Source organism: Nyctibius grandis, chromosome 10, assembly GCF_013368605.1.
Source record: "Nyctibius grandis isolate bNycGra1 chromosome 10, bNycGra1.pri, whole genome shotgun sequence".
NCBI classification, from domain to species: Eukaryota; Metazoa; Chordata; class Aves; order Nyctibiiformes; family Nyctibiidae; genus Nyctibius; species Nyctibius grandis.
Genome location: NC_090667.1, coordinates 22,938,828 through 22,957,640, shown reverse-complemented (window position 1 = coordinate 22,957,640; position 18,813 = coordinate 22,938,828). Strand labels below are relative to the sequence as shown.

General features: G+C 49.8%; 1 protein-coding gene across 1 annotated transcript in view; it reads left to right on the top strand.

Moving 5' to 3' along the window:
- The window catches only part of PODXL2 (podocalyxin like 2), a 29,912-nt gene extending 11,651 nt beyond the window's left edge, over positions 1-18,261 (top strand). Inside the window, exons 4-10 of the mRNA XM_068408336.1 lie at positions 1,264-1,557; positions 8,941-9,836; positions 10,866-10,940; positions 13,981-14,137; positions 15,773-15,834; positions 17,525-17,704; positions 18,052-18,261. Coding sequence (XP_068264437.1) covers positions 1,264-1,557; positions 8,941-9,836; positions 10,866-10,940; positions 13,981-14,137; positions 15,773-15,834; positions 17,525-17,704; positions 18,052-18,261 — 1,874 coding nt within the window. The remainder of the gene's footprint in view (positions 1-1,263; positions 1,558-8,940; positions 9,837-10,865; positions 10,941-13,980; positions 14,138-15,772; positions 15,835-17,524; positions 17,705-18,051) is intronic.
- The last annotated feature ends 552 nt before the right edge of the window (positions 18,262-18,813 follow it).

Below are 18,813 nucleotides of genomic sequence, written 5' to 3'. Positions count from 1 at the left end.
GTATCGGATATTTTACTGAAGTCCAGGTGGATTAGATCTGCTGCATTTCTCTTGTCTAGAAAACCAGTTATCATCAAAGAAAAATACCAAATTAGCCTTCATTTTAGCTTATTCAGTTAGTTCAGTTCAGACTAGTTCATTAAGAACTGAGAAACTGAGTATGAGCTGAGGAAGTGGGAAAACTTGTGCTTTTTTCTTCTAATCTATGAATAAAAATCATCTGCAAGAGGATGAGATCTTCTAGTTTTAATGTGCTGAAGAACAGAGGGTGTGGAAGCAATTGGTTCCGTTCACCCAAATTAGTTACTTTGCTTGCTTAACAAAACTGTTTTAAATGTAAAACATGTTTTGGTAATCTCATTTTTTCCTTATGTCTCCATATTTATCATGGTATTTAGCGGTTGAATAAAGCCAAGTTCCAGGTGCAGTTTTCTTGCATTTTGATTGAAGTTCAATATGCATGTGAATGTACCTTGACACAAATCACAATTAAAGTCTCATCTGGGAATCAAGAAGTGTCAGTCAAACCTTCTAACAGATAAAATGGAAATAACAAGGATATAATCGTTGAAAGTGTAAAATACAACCTGCCTCCCTGCTTAGCGTTAGGTGGATGTTTGCTGTTGGTACACTTCAATTCTTACCTGTGACAGTCAGTCCTTCCTTATGAAAACAAAAAATGTGAATGCAAAGTTAAGTTCAGATCGATGACTTAAAAATAGATTTCCAGCCTTCTGATTTAAAATGTGATTAATGTTGGTGATGTAGACAGTTTTGGTTTCAATCAGTCCCCCTGCATATATTACAGCTGCAGATCGGGAGCACTAGGGTGAAATCCTGCCTGAGTGACAGTCAGATGGAAAAATGTCATTGACTTCACAGGGCCAGAATTTCATGTGTTAAGCATGAGACATTCCACCTCCTCTCCAGGACGGGTGATTAACAAGGCACCCTGTCCTTTCAAAGAGGCAAAAAATGGCAGAGAGGGTCAACCATGACTGACGCGTTGAAGAGAGGTGTGCCAGGCTGGATGGCTGCATGGCACCAACTCCTCCTGGATGTGGATGCTCCTCTGGATGGTTGTGGGTGTTTCCCAAAATACCCTCATTTTCCTCATCAGCTGAGAGCCCAGCCCATCTGAGGAGCAGGTTACCCTGAAGACAGGTGTGCGCAGCAGGTTGGTTTGGCAGGAGCAGGCTGCAAGGACACAAGCCCAGTGGGTGTCAGTCCTATCTCTGATATGGGTTTACTGTCGTTATACAGGGACCTTGTGCCTCTGCCTTGCCTCCTCGGAGGAGCCAACCGCTGATGGCCTCACGTCAACTTCCCTGCTGGAGTTTGCCATGATGTCCCACTTGGAGGCCATGAATTCCCATGAGCAAACCAGCCCGGAGGCTGCGGAGCCTGATCTTACCCCTGGCTCTCTGCATGCTGCCCCGGGATCGGGCTTTGCTAGTGAGGAGAATGAGGAGTCCAAGATCTTACAGCCTCCGCAGTACTTCTGGGAAGATGGGGGAGAGCTCAACGACTCCAGCCTGGACTTGGGACCAGCAACAGGTAGGTTATTTTTACCCCATTCTTCCTCCCTACTCTGCAGGGACTCTGGGGAGGCAGAAGGATGCAGGGATCTGTTTTCCTGCTTTGACACAACTCTCGCTAAGAGGGCCTGATATTAAACATCAGCTCTATTTTCTCACCTCAGCGCCTGATGTGTCCCCAGTGAACCCTGAGCAAGCACAGGCTTTAGAAACCAAGTTACAGCTAAGCCTTTATTCCTGAGCTGCGCTGAGCTGGGACAAGTATTGCCTCCACCTAGTTTCCCATTGCCTCGTGCCTTTCTTTCTCTCTCTTCTTCCCCCTTTTATGCTCTTTTCTCTTTCCCTTCTGTTGCTGCCAATTAAGCACAACCTAAAGATCTCAAGACCCCAACTCAGAGATCAAGGTCTGAGTCAAAGCTGAGTTCCCTGGGCCAAACCCTGGCTTCCTCACCCTGTGACTTCAGTGGGGATTTGGCCCAAGAGAAGACAGCAGGTTTTCTCCCTTGGGCAGCTGCCCTGTTGCCTACCCTGTCCTGCCTGCTCCCTGGGGAGCCATGGCCAGAATGAGTTTAGTTGGCTTTTGAGCTTGTTTTCCTCTGTGGAGTGTCTTTTGAGGCCACTGAGTCCCCTCAGTGGACTCCCCCTGAGCCCCTCCTTGGCTTTGAGATGCTCTCAGGGAGAGGGATGGGAGGAAGGAGGAGGAGTGTTTGCAGGGTTTCCAGTAGCTTAGGATATTATTTCACGTGCTCCTGCTCTTAAGTGTCATGTGGGGCATGTATTAAGTGTTACCCAGGGGCCAGGCTTCAGCTTTATCCCTCCTCCCTTATCTGGTGTCGCTGCCCTCCTCTCAGCAGGTCTGACTGAGGTCTGCAATTAGAAAGCACAAGTCTTGTTTTATCTTCACTCCTATTTCTGTGACCTTAAAAAAGACCTGTGCTCACATGGGGCTGAGGGCTGCTGCAGTGCTGTGGCTCAGGCTGCGCGCTGGGGCATGGTGCATGCTCTGCAGGGCAAGGGCCATCCCAGCTTAGGTTTCCAAACCGCTTTGCTCACTAACATTGCTGCTGAAATCATCTGGCCGTGCTCTTGCTGCCTTGCGGCTTGTGTGCCCCCCCCGGGGCACTTGCAGGCCTGGCTGTGGGGAAACTGTGCAGATGCTGCCTCTGCAGCGATGCTCGGGGCGGGTGGTGCGTGTTCCCACCAGCGCATCCTCGGGACACGCTCTGGCTTAGCCGCTCTCACGCGCTGGCAGCGTGCTCAGCGGCGCTTTTATTTGTGTGCCAGTAGGCACCTGCATGTACTCACAGATCTGGACGTGACTTGGAGAACAGCATGTGCTTGTGCATTGAGAGCGAGATGCACGGGGTACCGAACCCAGCCTCGCCTCTTGCACGTGCCTTGCTCCATTTGCATGCAGAACACGCTCCTCTCTCCTTCCGTTCTTGCCTGCAGTTCTTTCCTCAGTGAACAGATGTGCTCTTTCAGCTGTCCTTTACGCATACCCTGCCCTATCCACTGCCCAGCTAACCACTTCAGCGCTTCCAAGCACTTTTTTTTTCCCCTGGCTGTTGCTGTGTCCAGAGCTCGTGTCTTGGTGGCATTTCAGAACCTTGGTTAATAGAACAGTTTGAATTATTCAAGAGCTGGGAGTGCATTTCTACTTAAAATTTAATTAGAAACCTGCTGTGTGTCATTTTACAATGAAGGATATTGTAATAGCATCCCTAAATTGGGCAGCCTTCTCCTGTCATGCAAAGCCTGTGCATGGAAGATGCACGCAACCAATGGATCTGACATGCTGCATGTGTGACAGATGCCATGTGATACCTTGTGGAACTGTGTGAGGACATCTGTTAGGTTATTTTCAATGTATAAATTCATTAAACAGTTTCAAACAGCTGCTGTTTAAGGAAAAAAAAAAGTTTATGGTATAAGTTTTCCTTACGTGGGATTTCTCTCCAAGCAACAGTGAAGCGTAGCCCGGAGTAGTTGGTAGCTCTGCCTGGGCACAGATTTGAGACCCTGTATCAATCAAGGCGCGAAACAGGATTGTTTTAGTACTGGAGAGAGAAAATTCCCTGATATGAAAGGAGACCTGTGCTGGCTTCTTTCTGTGTTTTGTGTAAAGATATTGGGCCTGGAACTGGTGGTCTTGTTGTAGATATGCCAGATCTCCTGAGATTTCAAAGCTGAGTTTGTCATATCTCTTTTTTTTTTTTTTTTTTTTTTTAATGTCCTTCTGAAGTCTGTGTGGGGAGACTTCTCTGCCTTTCTGTGACTTTGAGGCTGTAAGAGATAAAAAGTAATAACAATCTGCAGCTGCTGCTCTTTTTTTTTTCTTTTTAAGTGCACTTGAACATCCTTTAAAAATATTTCTGGAAAACAAGTGGCATCTAGGGCCACCTGTTAGTCCATTAGAAAGTGAGAACAAACTCCCACTGGCAGAGCACAGCTCAGCCTGGGGCTCTGATTCTCCTGAATAATGTGCTTTTGCTGATTTATGCTACGGAACAGTAAATCTATACTGACATCAGTGAGCACCAGCCTGTGGAAGGACCCTGAGATTTGTCTTGTTCTGTCGGAGTGTGCACAGAAGCGCACGCGTCTGTGCTAACCCATGGACAGCTGCTACCCAGCGGAGCTGCATCTGGGAGAGATGGATTAGGTCTGGTGGGAATGTGGATGCCATATTCTTATGGAAAGAAGCAGCGTGTGACTCAAACTTCAGCCAAGAGGCAAGTCAGTGGAGCTGTGAACCTGTTACTTCTGCATCCCACTGCCTTCAGGCTTCTGGGGAACCCAGAAGCTTCTCAGGTTGTAGTTTGGGTTTGGGTGCTTTGTTTCACCTTTGGTATCAAATTGGCCTGAGCCACAGATCAGCCCTGAACATAGGGTGGACCTGCAGGGTCTCGCATCTGGCCCTTCTTGTCTTCCTTTCCCTTCTTCCCACCTTCCCATCTTGTTTTGCCTGGAGCCTTCTGATCCCCCATGTTTCCTGCTGTCACACTGGATTTCCTGGGCAACAGATGCAACATCTCTTCTAGCTGTAGGGGTAGAAGATGGGAGTCTTTAGGGCTGCAGGTTGCTTTGAGGCCCTGATTTTTAGTGAAAGAGTTATATGGTGGCATATCCATCCTGGAGTGCTCCCTGGTTTGCACCTCTAGGTGTTCTCCTTTGGCTCAGTCAGAATGCAGTGCCCCATGTGTGCCCCTTCCAGTGAAGGCTCTAGGTTGAGGTAGCCAGATCATTATTTGCTGGAAAGTACTGGCTCCCGAAAACTGCTGAGACTTGTGAATGTCTGGTGAATGAAGGCACTTTGTCCCTCTCCTCCCTCGCCCGACAGCTGAGCCTCTGAGGGTTGGAGTGCATCATCACATCTTCCAGCATGATGGTGGGCTGGCATGAAGCTCACTTCGTTACAGCCAGGGTCTGCTCTTTTAGCTCCAAGGTTGTGTCTTTGAAGACCAAGCCATGACTGTGCTGGGAGCTGTCAAATCTAGTCTTACAGATCGGTGATTCCCTAGGATGGCATGTGGCACTTAGGGGGGGAAGTTGTAATCTTTTAATTATTCATAGTAATTAGCAGAAGGGATTCCCAGGAGAGCTAGGATGAGGGATAGCAGGACAGGCAAGTTAGAAGGACTGTATTCAAAGAAAAATAAGTTTTCTGACCAGCTAATGGGATAAAATATCTTCCATCCTCAACTCTTCTCTGATAGATTCAATTCCTTCGGTGATGAACTACTTGCCTCTGGCCAGAGAGATCCCAGTCTCTCTCAGCCTTACTGAAATCTGCTGCCTCTTCATCCAGACTGACAGCAAATCTGCAGTTCTTAATACCATCTTCAACCCAAGCGTTAATGAAATGAAGCACCTGGTAAAGACTGTCTACATAAGAAGCTTAGTGCTGAGCAGCACCCTGCCTGAGCTCAGCTCCCGAGATGCCTCTTGTTTACGCCCTGGTGTAGTGTACACTGACACGTTGGGTGATCTATCTCAGGACAAGCCATCTCGACATTGCTGACAAAGGCTGACCTGTGACAAAGAGGGTTTCTCTGTGCATGGTGTTATTCTGGTGCATCTGTCCCTGACTGACTCTGTGTTTGGGTGAGGGTGGCTTATTCTAACCTTATTGCAGTTCGTACAGTGAGCAGGAAAAAGGCATGGGGCTATTTGGGAACAGTGGCAGCACTTGGTGTCCGGTCTCTACCTGAAGCAAACTCCAGGCATCCTGAGACCTAACCACTTTGCTACCCTGGTTCTCTCTTTTAACTATAATCTCTTTTGTATGTATGGACCTGTCTTGGAATCACAGATAGTAACTTCTCCTAGCTCTTCTGGAAGATTAGGATATTAGCCCCAACTGGCTCGATTCCAGCACCAGTAATTGCATTTTGCCTCCTTGAAATCCCCCTGCAGTCTCAATCAGATGGAGTATGCCTTTTAGCAGTAAGCCTCGCTGCTCTATACTGCGAAATGGCAAGCAGATACCGCCTCAGACCTGGCCGCATTTTAAGGAGTGAGTAGAATGCACCTTGCATTTCCCGAAGGTGGCAGGTGCTTTAGTGTGAATGGTGCTATCAGGCTGTGGTGTGGCGGGAGCCCACAAATGTGTCTTTATTACTAGTCATCAGTGATTCAATCACTGGTTAACATGATCTTCCAGTGTAATCCAATAAAGACCTTATGGTCAGGTTATGTGTACTAAAAACAAGGAGGGTCACCCTTTTTCTGAGCTGGTACAGTTGCTTTAAACAGCTCGTAGTGGCAAATACAGGGTAGAGAGCCTTGTAGGGCAGTAACTGAGACCAGCTCTTCTGAATGAAGAAGCAGCAGAGATGTAATGAATTAAATGCCCGGCTGGGGAATTTTGCATTGGCACAGTGCCAAGTGTTGGCCCATCTGGTGTCAGGGAAGTTTGGGTATCGATTGCAGAGGAAGCAGGACATCGTTGTCTAAATGGCAGCTCTTGTAGAAGTTTGGAGCTCATGTTCACCTCTCACAGGGCAAATCATCTCCGCAGGTGGAGGAAATGAATCTGTGTGACCCAGACCTAGGTCTGCTGGGAGATGCGAAGGGCAGGACTTGGAGTGGCAGGAGGGCTGTGCAAGATCACTGTTTCTTTAGCAAATAGTGCCTGAGGGTCTTTGCAAGAGAGCTTGGAAGATAAAAGCTGGAGGGGGTTGGAGGTGAAGACAGCTGGATGCTGCAACGTGAGTAACATCACTACTGATGGAAGGCATTCAGGGGTGTAGCTAAGGATGTGATGGCAAGGAGGTGAGATGGAGGTGTGGAATTTCATATTGGTGAACCAGATTGCCAAGGGAATGGTGTGACTGAGAAGCTCTGGGAGAAAACAAGACGTGGTGCTGTGGCTGCCTGCTACACTCATCAGGTCTATCCCTGCTAGACTGTTTGGCCAAAGATGCTGAGACAGTTTTGTGACTCCAGCAGGCAGTTTTTCTGAGCTGTCTCCCTCTGTGATCAGGCTGGCTCCATCATGGCTTGGCTGCTCTTGTTTGTGGCTGGAAAGGGTATGTGACACATGCCACCTCTTTGCGTGGCCACAAGGTCCTCTTGTGCTCCAGCCTACTTCTGATCTTGGTGAGAGGCTTACAGAACAGGCAGGAAAGGAGCTGATGGTGTGTGCGGTTACTACCTTCTCTCTTCTCAGGCACCCTTCTCTTTGGCAGCGCTCTGCTTCCTTGCTGAAATTAGGTGAGCTGATAAATGAGCCTGATGAATCTGGCATTGCAGCCAGCTCCATAACACCTGTCTCCTTTAACAGAAGACCCTGCCCCACTTCTGCAGCAGGAGCACAGGTCACCTCAGTCTGTCTGGCCTCTCTGTTCCATGGTTGTTGTTTCTTTCCAGAAAAGCTGGCGGGACTGGGAGTGGATAGCACTGGCACAGGTGGGTGGGAAGGTCTGTGGGTGCCCTTCCACGTGCCCAGGGTGTGGGAGCCAGGTATAGAGGGTGTCCTGAAGGTAGGGGACAACCAGGTGGGCTGCAGGGTTGCTGAAGGAGCTGCCAAATATGGGAAATGCCCTTTGAGTTCCCTTAGGGCTGGGGGGAAGGGGAATCAAGGGAAATGCTGAGAAGACTCTTCCAGTGGGAAAGCTCTTAGCTCTGCATTGCACAGATGAGTGAAAGAAACCAGCTTGTCTGGAAGGAGCCTTGGGTGAAGGTGCTGTGACCAGCTCAGTGGCTGGGATCATACCAAGGAGATGGACAGGGTGCAAAAATTCCATCAAATTGTAGAAGAGGAATGTAAACTAAAAAAATATGAGTGCCTTAAAGAGACCTGATCTTGAGAACTAGACAGATGCCCTTGGTAGTGAGACAGTAGGAGCTGATTCCAGACAGGGCCTAAGTGTCTAGCTGGAAAGTCTGGAAGGGAGGCTTGACTCACCATCCCTGAACCTCTGAACCTGGAAAGCGATTGAACCCCTTTGGGAAGCGGGTTGTATGGAGAGCTCCTTGTTTTAAGGAGCACAAACCAGCACAATTCTGACCAAAACACCTCGAGTTTCACTATTTGCCATGAGAATCTGAATAACAGCCCTCACAAGATTTGAGGGGAGCTGAGGTTTTAATCAGTGGGGTCTTATGGACCAGACAGGAGAAAGATGCTCTCAGCTTATCGTGTAGGATAGAGGAGAGACTGGTGGCGAGTGGGGATGTTAACTCAATTAGCAGTGAGTGTGAGGATTCCTGTGTCTGCTTCTGCCTTCTTGATTTGCTGGCCCAGAGCAGCAGCTCAGGTTTCCGTCTTTGGCTGCTGTGTAAGACAGAAGCCTGCTGGGAGAGGGTGGGATGGGTTCTTCCTGAGCTTCCATCGCCTGGGAGAGATGGCAGAGGCAGCAGTCCCTCCAGCGTCCTTAGATCTTGTAGGTGGAAAGGTGGCATGGCTGCACCGTGCGGGGCTTTCCCCCATGGCAGCTCTCTGATCTGTGACAGAGCACCTTAAGGAAAGGTCGAATGTGTGACTTCAAAGGAGAGCTGACAGGTCAGGAGCATTTCTAGCTCCCATGGGGCAAACCTCATGCTGCTTTTTCCCAGTTTGTTTTTCTGCTGTGCCCATCTGCCAGTTCTTACTCTCCTCCAGGTGGGAAGGGGGGCAGGGAAGAGAGGAGGTGCAGAGGAGTCAAGAATAGCTGAATTATGTGAATTACCCCAGGGAAAGGGGGGTTGCTGGGATTGGACAGGGAGCTGGGGAAGTGCAGGAGGTTGCACTGCACTTGTCAGATAGGATTGTTCTTTTCGGTGGCAGGCTGCCTGCTCTTAGAGGGTCTCTGCCATTTGACCCCCTCTGTGGCTAGACACATACAATGAGGTCAGCTCTCTGCCTTTCAGAGTTCACAGTAACTCAGGATGTGACATCTCTTGGATCTCTTTGTAGATTACAGCTTTCCTGCTGCATCTCAGAAGGCCCTGCTGAAAAGGAACGGAACACAGGTGAAGGACAACTGGGAAACAGCCACTGTCCAGCCGCCGGCAGAATTTGTTGAGCCTGACCTGCACGTGCATTTCTCCAGCACACTGGAGGAAGAGGAGGGGCTGCTCCCTATAGACCGCTCAAGAGGAGGAGGGGAGAGCCTCCAGACCTCGGGGCCAGAGGTTACATCTTCTGAACCAGTGGGCCAAGAGGACTCCTTCTCTCTTCTGTTTTCCACAGCTTCTGCCAGGCCAGGTGTCGTGACCCAGGCAGCCACAGGAGGACAAGAAGAGGACTCTGTTTCTCCAGGCTTAGACCTTGGGAGCAGCATGGGACCAGGTCTTTTGCCTGTGTCCTCTATTTTTTCTACTACTGCTGCTGTGAGGTCTCCCAGTATTTCAGAAGAGGCGTTTGAGGTGACAGCTGGGGACACATGGGCTGTTGGGGGAGCAGATTCAGAGCTGACTGTGACTACCACAAGAGCAGAGCTTTCAGAGCCCACGGTGGAGGCTGGTGGGGAAGAGCATTCAGCCAGAGAGGAGTTCTCAGAGACCCCAGTGGGGTGGGAGATGCTGGAGCCCACAATGCTAACTGAAGTGGAGCAGACCACAGAAGTGCCTGCTGGGACACCCTCTCCTGGAGGCAGCTCCCCAGGCACCCAGACTTTTTCTGGCAGTGAGCAGCACCCCACTTCTTCTGTGTCTCAATGGGACAGGGCTGACGAGCCTGTGCTGGATCCCATTTGGAATGACACCGAGTCGGCAACTGAGATTGTGGCAGCAGAGAGGAGCTTGTCACCACAGGCTGGGGATGCCCGCATGGCCATGCTGCCAACAGAGATGCCCTGGGACTCAGCACAGGTAGCACTGGGAGCAGGGAGAGGGTGGGGGGTTGCAGTGGAGATACCTGGGTACTTCTCTTGGGACCAGGGGGGAGACATTTAACCCCTTAACGTTACCCACGTCCCTAAATCTGACTGGTGGAAGTGTCTTTTTCTGTTCACCCAGACAAAACTGAATTTTGGGGGATGTTTTTCACAGCACTTCTTAAGGGTTTCCATCATCCTTGGTGAAAGCCCTGCCCCCTCTCATCTTCCCCAGCAAACTGCTGCTCAGAATCCTGCTTCTAATAAACACCTGCCCTCTGGGGCACGCACAGCAGCGAAAGCTCCTTGTTTCCTCAGCCTGCATTATTGGAAGTGTCAGGACAAAAATGGCCCCAAGGATTTCTGGAAAGGGAGTGAGAAGGAAGTGCTATTTTTGCTGCTGCCTACAGAGATCAGATGCAGAGCAGGTGAAGCAGGGAACAGTGATCTGTTGGGATGTTGGTCTAGGAGAGCCCGTGGGAGAGGAGGTGTGAGGTGCGCTGCAGTTCCTAAATCCAGCAAACTGGCAGCTGGTTAAGGGAAGATAGGTAGTAGGAGCTGGCTGGTGAGAAAGTACTGGGGAAAGCTTTTAATTTTGCTTTCTGCCCCACGGTATTCAGGACCCTGAGCAAGTGACTTAGTACCTCTGTGCATCCAGTCCTGCCTGTGAAGTGCAGCCCTTTCTCACCGGTTTGTTTAAGGACCACAGAGGCTCCTGATTAGGTTTTGTGTTAAGTGCTGATCACATACAGAATAAAGCTGCAAGCTGGAGGGCTTTTCAGTAACTACTGGAGTCGTTCTGGAGCCTGTCTAGAGGTGGGAGGTAAGCTGGGCTGTGGCAAGCTGGCACAGTACCTTGTGCCTGTGAAATAGTTTTCCTCCTTAGACAGTTACTTCCTTTGAGAAGTGCTTCTTTGGGATGTGGCACAGCCCCTTGCTCCTGTCCCTTGTGTACCCTGTGCTTTCAGCAGGAGAGAGCTGCATTTGCTACCCAAACCCAGCTGTCTTTGTCTTGTCTCTCCAGGTGATCTGCAAAGACTGGAGCAACCTTGCGGGGAAAAACTACATCATCCTGAATATGTCAGACAACATTGACTGTGTAAGTCAGTCCAAAGAGATTTGATGGCATGGGGGGAATAGTGCTCAGAGATGTGGAGGCAGGCACAGCTCTTGCTGTCTGCTTTCACTGCAAAACATTTTAAAATCGCTAAATCTCAAAGTCCCTATAGAGGCTGTGGAGAGAAGGGGAGGAGGACAGAAATATTCCTGTTCTCCAAATGGGGAAAGAGTGGGTGGAGAGAGAGGATTTTGCTCCAAGTCTAGCACATGTCAGTCCCATATTGGATTTTGACTAACTTCTGGCTGCTAGTCTGTGCCAGTTAGTACCTGGATTGTCAAGAGACATGAGAGCTTTTAACATTGCACCTCTTACTGGTAGGAAACGTGGCAGGATTGAGGTGTGAGTCTCCTTCCTTCTCTGCCTTTTCCTTCCTCTCGTTCCAGGGTATAGTAACGTTCCTCTGATGGCTCAGAGGAATAGGGCCTCCCCATTTGCAGTGTGAATGGTTCAGTGTCAAGCGGCTGTCGCTAAATCTTCCTTAAGTGCCTCTTCTCCCCACCATGTTGCCTTGTGTGTTATCTGGGTCTGTTAACCAGCCATGCTCTGCTAATCCAATGCCTGTCCATCCATCCCTGTAAAGCTGCAGTTAATTCATGAGGTCAGAGCCCCTTGTGGGTCCCTGGTAAAAGGGCTCGTTCACCTCTGCTGGGTCTTTTATCAGGCACTTTAAAACCAGTTGTGAAAGGCCTGGGGTCAAGGTGCCTTTCATAGTTCTAAGAAATGATTATGAGCCTGACAGCCCAAGACTGAAATGTTTCATTGGGGAACCGTGTTCTGGCCTCCTGTGTCTGCAGTCTCACTTGCTGCGGCTCCTGCTCTGGGCAGAGCCGGCTGGTTTTGTTACTGCACAGTGGCTCCGTGGCACTGACCTATTTCCACTACTGGTGAGTTGTTGGGGGATGTGGCAGGGGGGGTTGGGGTTGTTTTTTTTTTGTTTGGTTGTTTTTTTTTGTTTTGTTTTTTTTTGTGTGGTTTTTTTTTGTTTTTTTTTAATGTGAACTTTTTGGGGACAGGGAAAACAGGAGAATTCCTATACACAATAAAGCATGCTGACTGCTTTACAGGTAGATGAAAAGTCCCTTCCTTTTCCTCCTGACTTTAGGCAGACCAGTTTGCCCTTTGGAGGGTTTTTAGTATCTCTGCTACAGTTCACAATTGCAACTCAGAAAATCAATCCTGGAAAACCAGAGTCCTGCTGCCCTTTTTCCTGCATGTCCCAGTCACCATTGCTCTTTCTCCCATCTCTCTGGAGTTTAAATGCTGGTTAATTTTGTAATATGTAGTAGCTTCCTTCCTGTGGTCATTTGTACTTGTGTTGTTCAAACCACTGGAAGGGCAAGAACTGAAAAGCAGATGTGCAGATGTCTCTTGACCAAATAATGTCTTTACTGCGGAATGCTCAGTTCTGCCTTGCTGAAAGAAGACAGTGCCCTGGGATAGGCAGAACTGAACTGTTTTTCTACTTGATTTCATGTTTCAAAACATATTTCCCAGTGAATGATTTGTGCAGTCCTACCCCTTATTTGAAGGGACTCTTGTCAACATACATATTTAACATGAACATCGCTTCATTCTCTGCCTTCCATTACCACTCTGCATGGCTGAAGCTGAAATGAAGCTCTTCACCAGTGTTGATGCAGTTTGTTTCCTGCCCATGTTAATTTGCTCAGTTTGGGCAGCTCACCTGCCTTCTGTTTGTCCCTTTTGTTTTCTGGTTTCTGTATCCGAACCCTGTGGTGTTTGGGTTTTCGGGGCTTCGAGGGAGAATCTGCATTGCAAGTGCAGTAGTTTAAATTAGTGCGAATGGGGATTCCTCACATATTTCCTATATTTTGATGCCCTGATCTGGGTGGTGCCGAGTCCCACTGAAAAGCCAAGGGACGTGGAGGATGCTTAGCCCCTTGCAGAGGGTTATACCTTGAGCTTTTATGTTCTTCGTAGCACTGGGCTTTTGCCTGCTGCAGGGATGATGTCTGTATCGCTGTGTTAAGCTGGCAGCCCATTTATCTTCCTAATGGGCTCTGGGCAAGGCAGTCACTTCAGTCTCTCTCTGGGCACATCTTCCACCTGGGAATTTTGCCCAAGTGAGGACTGCAGGATCTGACCTGATAGGGGCACCTGGCTACACATCGGGAGGTGACCTCCGTCTCAGCTCACGTGCATTCAGGCTCCTTCACAGCTCCCTTTTCCCCACCACGGAGAATTTATCAGTGCTCTGCAACCTCTGCTTTCCCTGTCGCTAGAAACATCTCACCTCTGTCCTTCTCCTGCTCTTGGGCTCAGCTGCCCCCCCTTCCTCCGCATCCCCCAGAATGGAGCAGCAGGCTGGCAGCCGGTCGTGAGCTGGAGCCGCAGCCGAGCAGCACGGTGCTGTGTCCTGGCGCTGCTCCTCCTGCCTCCCTGTCCCGAAACCCGTAACCTGATGAGACGAGGCACTGGCAGGCCCTTGTGATTCGGGCTCCAGTCGCCGGTGTCTTTTCCAATTAGGCCGTTTTCGGCACAGGCCTGTGCCTGCCCTGAGCGCTTCGAATTGCCACGGCAACAAGAGCTCTCCATTTTATTAATCATCTGTGTGGCCTTCAGGTTGGCATGGCAACCGGAGATAAGAATAGAAACACGGCAGTGAGAAAGCGGCAGAGGAGCCCGCCGAGGGACGGCTGGGGCATGTCAGGCTGAGCGGCACCCGCTGACCCGGCACTGGCTGCGGGAAGAGCCTGGCTGCTTCCTTCTTGCCTTACGTGATAATGTCACTTCAGGATCCCTGTGTGCCGGGGAGCTGGGCTTGGCACGCTGTGGGGCGTGTGGTGGCCGCAGGAGCCGAGGAGGAGGGCTGGTGTGTCAGGAGATGTATGTGGGTCCTGCCTGGGGCGCTGGGGATGCACAGGGGAGTGTTGCACCAGGTTTAGCATTGCTGGCTTTTGGTCATGCCTCGTTCAGAAGCCTTGGCCGTGTCAGCCCTGCAGTGCTACATCTGCCCTGTTCCCATCTTGTGCTCACCAAGGTCCCTTTCCTGTGGCAGGAGGAGTTTCGGCTGGAGAGGGGTCCCCAGCTGTTGGCACTGGTGGAGGACGCCTTCTCCAGACAGGCGGATGGACTGCAGGACCGCTGGCTGATCTCTCTGAGCAAACCCAATGAGAACGACAAGCACTTGCTAATGACACTGACAGGGGAGCAGGGTAAGTGCTGGCAGAAGGAGCTTTCCCATGGTGGAGAGGCTGTATTTAAGGGGCTCTCAAAGGGAGGTGCTCAGCCAAGTTGGAAAGAGCTTTCACTCTCCAGTACCATTTCAATCCCACCAGTTCCCAGTGTTAACTGGACTGGAGGGGGATTGAGGACATTAACACCTTTTTTCTTCACATCTGCCTTCTAGCTTGTCCCTCACCACTTGCATGAAGCTCCATCTTCTGTGCTTTGCCTCCAGCTTTGCTCCCTCCCTGGACTGCCTTCACTGGAGCATCCATCAGCTTTATCGTGGTGCTTACATGCTGTCCTCCATGGGCAGGCCACTGCGATGGCAGGATGTGACAGCCTGCTCGTAGTTCACTTTTTAACGCTTCTTAAGTTTTGTCTGAACTGGGCACGTCCTGATGGTGCCTCCCCTGCATCCCCAAAGAAACAAAAGCTGACAGTGAAAGGTGGGCTGGGCTGGAACATTGTACGGTCTCTTTAATCCCCTTCTGGTAGGGGGGTGCTTTTCCTGTACTGCTGCTGCCTGCTTAGTGACAGAGGCCTCTAATGTTGACATGGCCTATAAGAAAAAAACAAACAAACAAACAAACAAAAAAAACCACCAACAGTATTCTAAAATGCCCCACAATGATAGGAAATCAGAGCTAGCATTTAAGTGATATTTGCTTTACTGATGCCTTAAATCATTGCATTTCTCCCAAGCCCTTGGGCTGGAGCACGTGCTGGTAAAAAGGCTTTGGTGAGCATTAGGTCTTCTAAACTTAAAACCTTCATGCCATCATGAGAGGGGACATCCCCCTTCCTGGAGAGAAAAAAACAGGTCTGAACTCCAGCACGCAGCCAGGCTGGGAGGTATCCCTGAGTTTGGAAACCTCAGGAAACAAAGTATTTTCCACTCTGAATAATCCAGCTTTTGTTCAGTTCCTCTTTTTACTGCTGTGCAAGTGAAGGGAGAAATGGGCCTCAGCCTCTAAATTCTCCCTGACTGCTCCTGTTCTCCTGGCTTGGAGAGAACCCTGGGAGCTGTTAGTGAAGGAGGGTCCCAGGAAGGGGTGGCTCAGTGTGGACTGGTGGTTCCCTGGCTGAAGCTGTCTCCTGCTGGGAGTGGAGCTCTTACAGCACAACTCCTGCAGCCTCCGCTGTTGTACCAGGCATGTCACCTTGCCAGGGTGTCCTGCAGAGCAAAACACACCTGCTAAAGATTGTGATAGTTGAGCATGGAGCTCTGTGGGAAGATCCTGAGTGCTGCAGCTCAGGATCAAGTTGTGCTGGATGGAGAGGCTGGATCGGGCAGCATAGGCACCTGCCTTCATGACTTTTTGGATACTGCTGCTTTCTCCCAGAGCAGACGCAGATCCTGAGAGCTTCTGTGGCTGTGAGAAAGGCACCTAGGTGCCTCCGGTATCAGCTCATGCCTGGATTTTTTTTCTGCCTTTAAAGAACGTTTGGAGGTACCCTTGGCTGTGGTCCTTGCATTCTTTCAGCTTCCTAACATAAAGTACCAATGAACAAAAATGTGTATTCCCCTGCCTCCATCCTGTTGGGGATTTCAGAGTGATGAGTACATCTATCTGAGCTAACCTGAACTGAGAGCAGCACTGATCTCTCTTCCTTCTTTACAGGTGTCATCCCTACAAAAGATGTTCTCATGGCACTGGGGGATGTTAAGAGGAGCTTAGCCGAGGTAAGAGCCTGTCTGCCTGCATCCATTTGTTAAGACTAGCTATGCAATTAAAATAAGCAACTTGAAAACTGGAAGCATATCTCAGTCTAACCGTGTGCTGAACCCACAGCAGGCAAACAGATGAGTCAGACTCTTGGCAAACTCCCTTCTCCCCTCTCTGGTACTCACCAGGCCATCAAATGTCTGCTCCCGTTAAGAGAGTAACTGTGGGTTATTCCCTCCCTGCTTTTCTGGCTTGGTTGTGAAGCTGCTTTTCACACATTCATTTTGTTGGGATACTTGGTCACATCCCTTCTACACTATTGCCTGTGGTGATGTGGGTGCTGCAGAGCCCCAGATTTGGCTCTGCTCACCCTACAGCTGATTTACATACATTGGCTGCTCTCAGTAGCTCAGTCTTTGCTGAAGGACGGTGGGAGAGGTTCCTGTACTAGATGGGACATGTTTGCACACCTTCTTCCTGCAATCCCAGGGTCTGCATTTCATTCCTTTAGACAACAGCCTACACAAGGGCAGGCAGAGGGCCAGAGGCGATGGATGCCAGAGTCCACTGCCAGCTGCCTCTACCCCTCATGTGTTCTCCTCTAACCCTGGACAGCTCAGAAGAGGATAGAGATGAGGTCAAATGAGTCCCATGATCTCTTACTTTGTCCCTTAGGCCTACAGGATATGTAGGCACGGAGGGCCTGATTCTGCTTGGGTTTTTTGCATTACTGGAATAATTCTGATGACTTCAGCAGCAGAGTTGGTCCACTGTCTCGCTGGCTGTTGGCTCTCACGTTTTTCCCTGACATAACAAACTGGTGCAGTTAGACAAAGCAAATTAAGTGCTCAGTGCTGTATTGATTGGCTTTTACCAGAGAAAGTGCAAAAAGCCAACCATCTAGAAATTGTGACTGAAGCGTCGGCAGCTAGAACTGTCCAGAAAGAAGGATTTGAGTTGATGCAAGGTTTGACTTTGTGCAACTGTGACCCTACATTAACATGCATCCTACCAGAGCAGCCTCGCCACCTACCTCCAGCTCTATCAATAATGAAACGCTGCTCATTGCACTGACCTTGCGCTAACATGAGCTTGGAAGGAGGAGGGAGGATATTCTCTTACACCCGTCATACTTACTGTTGAATTGATACGTAACCTGCTTGAGATCTGCCAAGTCACTGGGACTGACGTTGGGCTTTGTTTGCTGACAACCACAGGGAACCCGTTTCTGGGGCAGCTTTTTGAATCAGCAGGCAGCTGTCCACTTTCAAGACCTTGGAAAGACCACTACACCCTCTTAGGACCAGAGCTTTAATGGAAACCTATTTGTTGTGGTTTTGTTCTCTGTCACACAGTCACCAAAGCCTCAGCATCCATCAATGGTCCACAGTTTGTTTGGGATATTCTTAATCTTGGGCAGTTTCTCCCATGAAAGCCTCCTTGCCTTGCATATAGGTGTGATTCTTGTGCAGGTGATCAAGGTAAGATTGTGCCCACTGTCATTTGCTGACGTGTCAGCTTTCATGGAAGATGATGTTAAATTGAGTCATGTGCCTTCTAGTCATGTGAGACATCCTGACTCCCCAACCCTGGCTTTTAGTTCTTCTGCCCACAGTGATGGTCCTTTACTTGAACCCTCGAAAGTCTGAACAGAATCCCACCTGACTGCAGGCCAGGAGATTTAGTGTACCACTTTCTTCCTTCCAGATTGGCATCCAGAATTACTCAACCACGACAAGCTGCCAGTCGCACCCCAACCAGACACGCAGCGATTATGGAAAACTCTTTGTGGTACTGGTGATCATCGGCTCCATCTGTGCCATCATCATTGTATTGGGGCTCATATACAACTGCTGGCAGAGACGCCTGCCCAAGATGAAGAACGTGGTGAGTGAGCACTGGACAGGTGGGGAAGGTGGCTGGACTCTTACCCTTGGGATGGAGGGGACTGGAAAGCTAAGAGGGAGATTGTTTTCCCCCGTCCACTTACTGCACATAGCTGGATACACTGCTGGAGCAGCAAGGGAGCCCATAAGAGAGATGCAAACCTGTCTCTTGCTGTGCTCAGGACAGCTCACTTCCACTGCAAGGGCTGGACTAGGGGTAAATACACCTTTTCCCACTGACCCTGCAATGTCCTCGGTGACCTTCATAGCCTGGTCTGATTGTGCTTCTCTGCAGCATTGAGACCTGTCCTCCTTTGTCTCCGTTTGTGTTCCTCTTGTCCTTTGCAGTCTCACGGCGAGGAGCTGCGCTTTGTTGAGAACGGCTGCCATGACAACCCCACCTTGGATGTGGCCAGTGACAGCCAGTCGGAAATGCAAGAGAAGAAGCCAAGCGTGAACGGTGGAAACACCATCAATGGCCCCGACAGCTGGGATGTCCTGATCAATAAGCAGGCGAGCGAGGATGTGGATGTGTTTGAGGAAGACACGCATCTTTAGAAAAAGAGGGGAGGGAACCACCCCCTTAAATACACTTGTCTCTCTCCCCTCTTGACTGATGGACCACGGGATCAGGTGGCTTGTCAGGAACTTCTTAAAGGCTTGGGACAGGTCAAGTCTTTAGGCAAGTTTTCCCCAATAGAAGTCCTGAGTCTGCATCTGAGGCTTGGAGCCAGGAGGATCACTGAACAGAAGGAAGCGGGAGGGGTGGGTGTGTAGGTCTCTGTGTGTGTGTTCCTATCAGTAGCACCAATGCTTTCATCACCTTTAAATGCACTTACTGTAGCTCTCTGGTAGTGGCTGGGCTTGAGAAGCAAGGCGGTGAGGCTAAGTCTGACACCAAGAGTCCAGCTTTGGGGAGTACATTCACTTTGGGAGTCCAGCTGAAGCTAAGGCAGACAGATCCTGACCTTGAGATGATGTTCCATCCCTGCAGGTGCAGTAAAACCTGTGGAATCTGGATGGAGGGGAGCCAAGACTCAGTCAATGTCCTGGGCAGAGTTTGCATTCCATGTGTGAAAAGAGGTGGTTTGGGGTTTTTTTTTTTGTTCT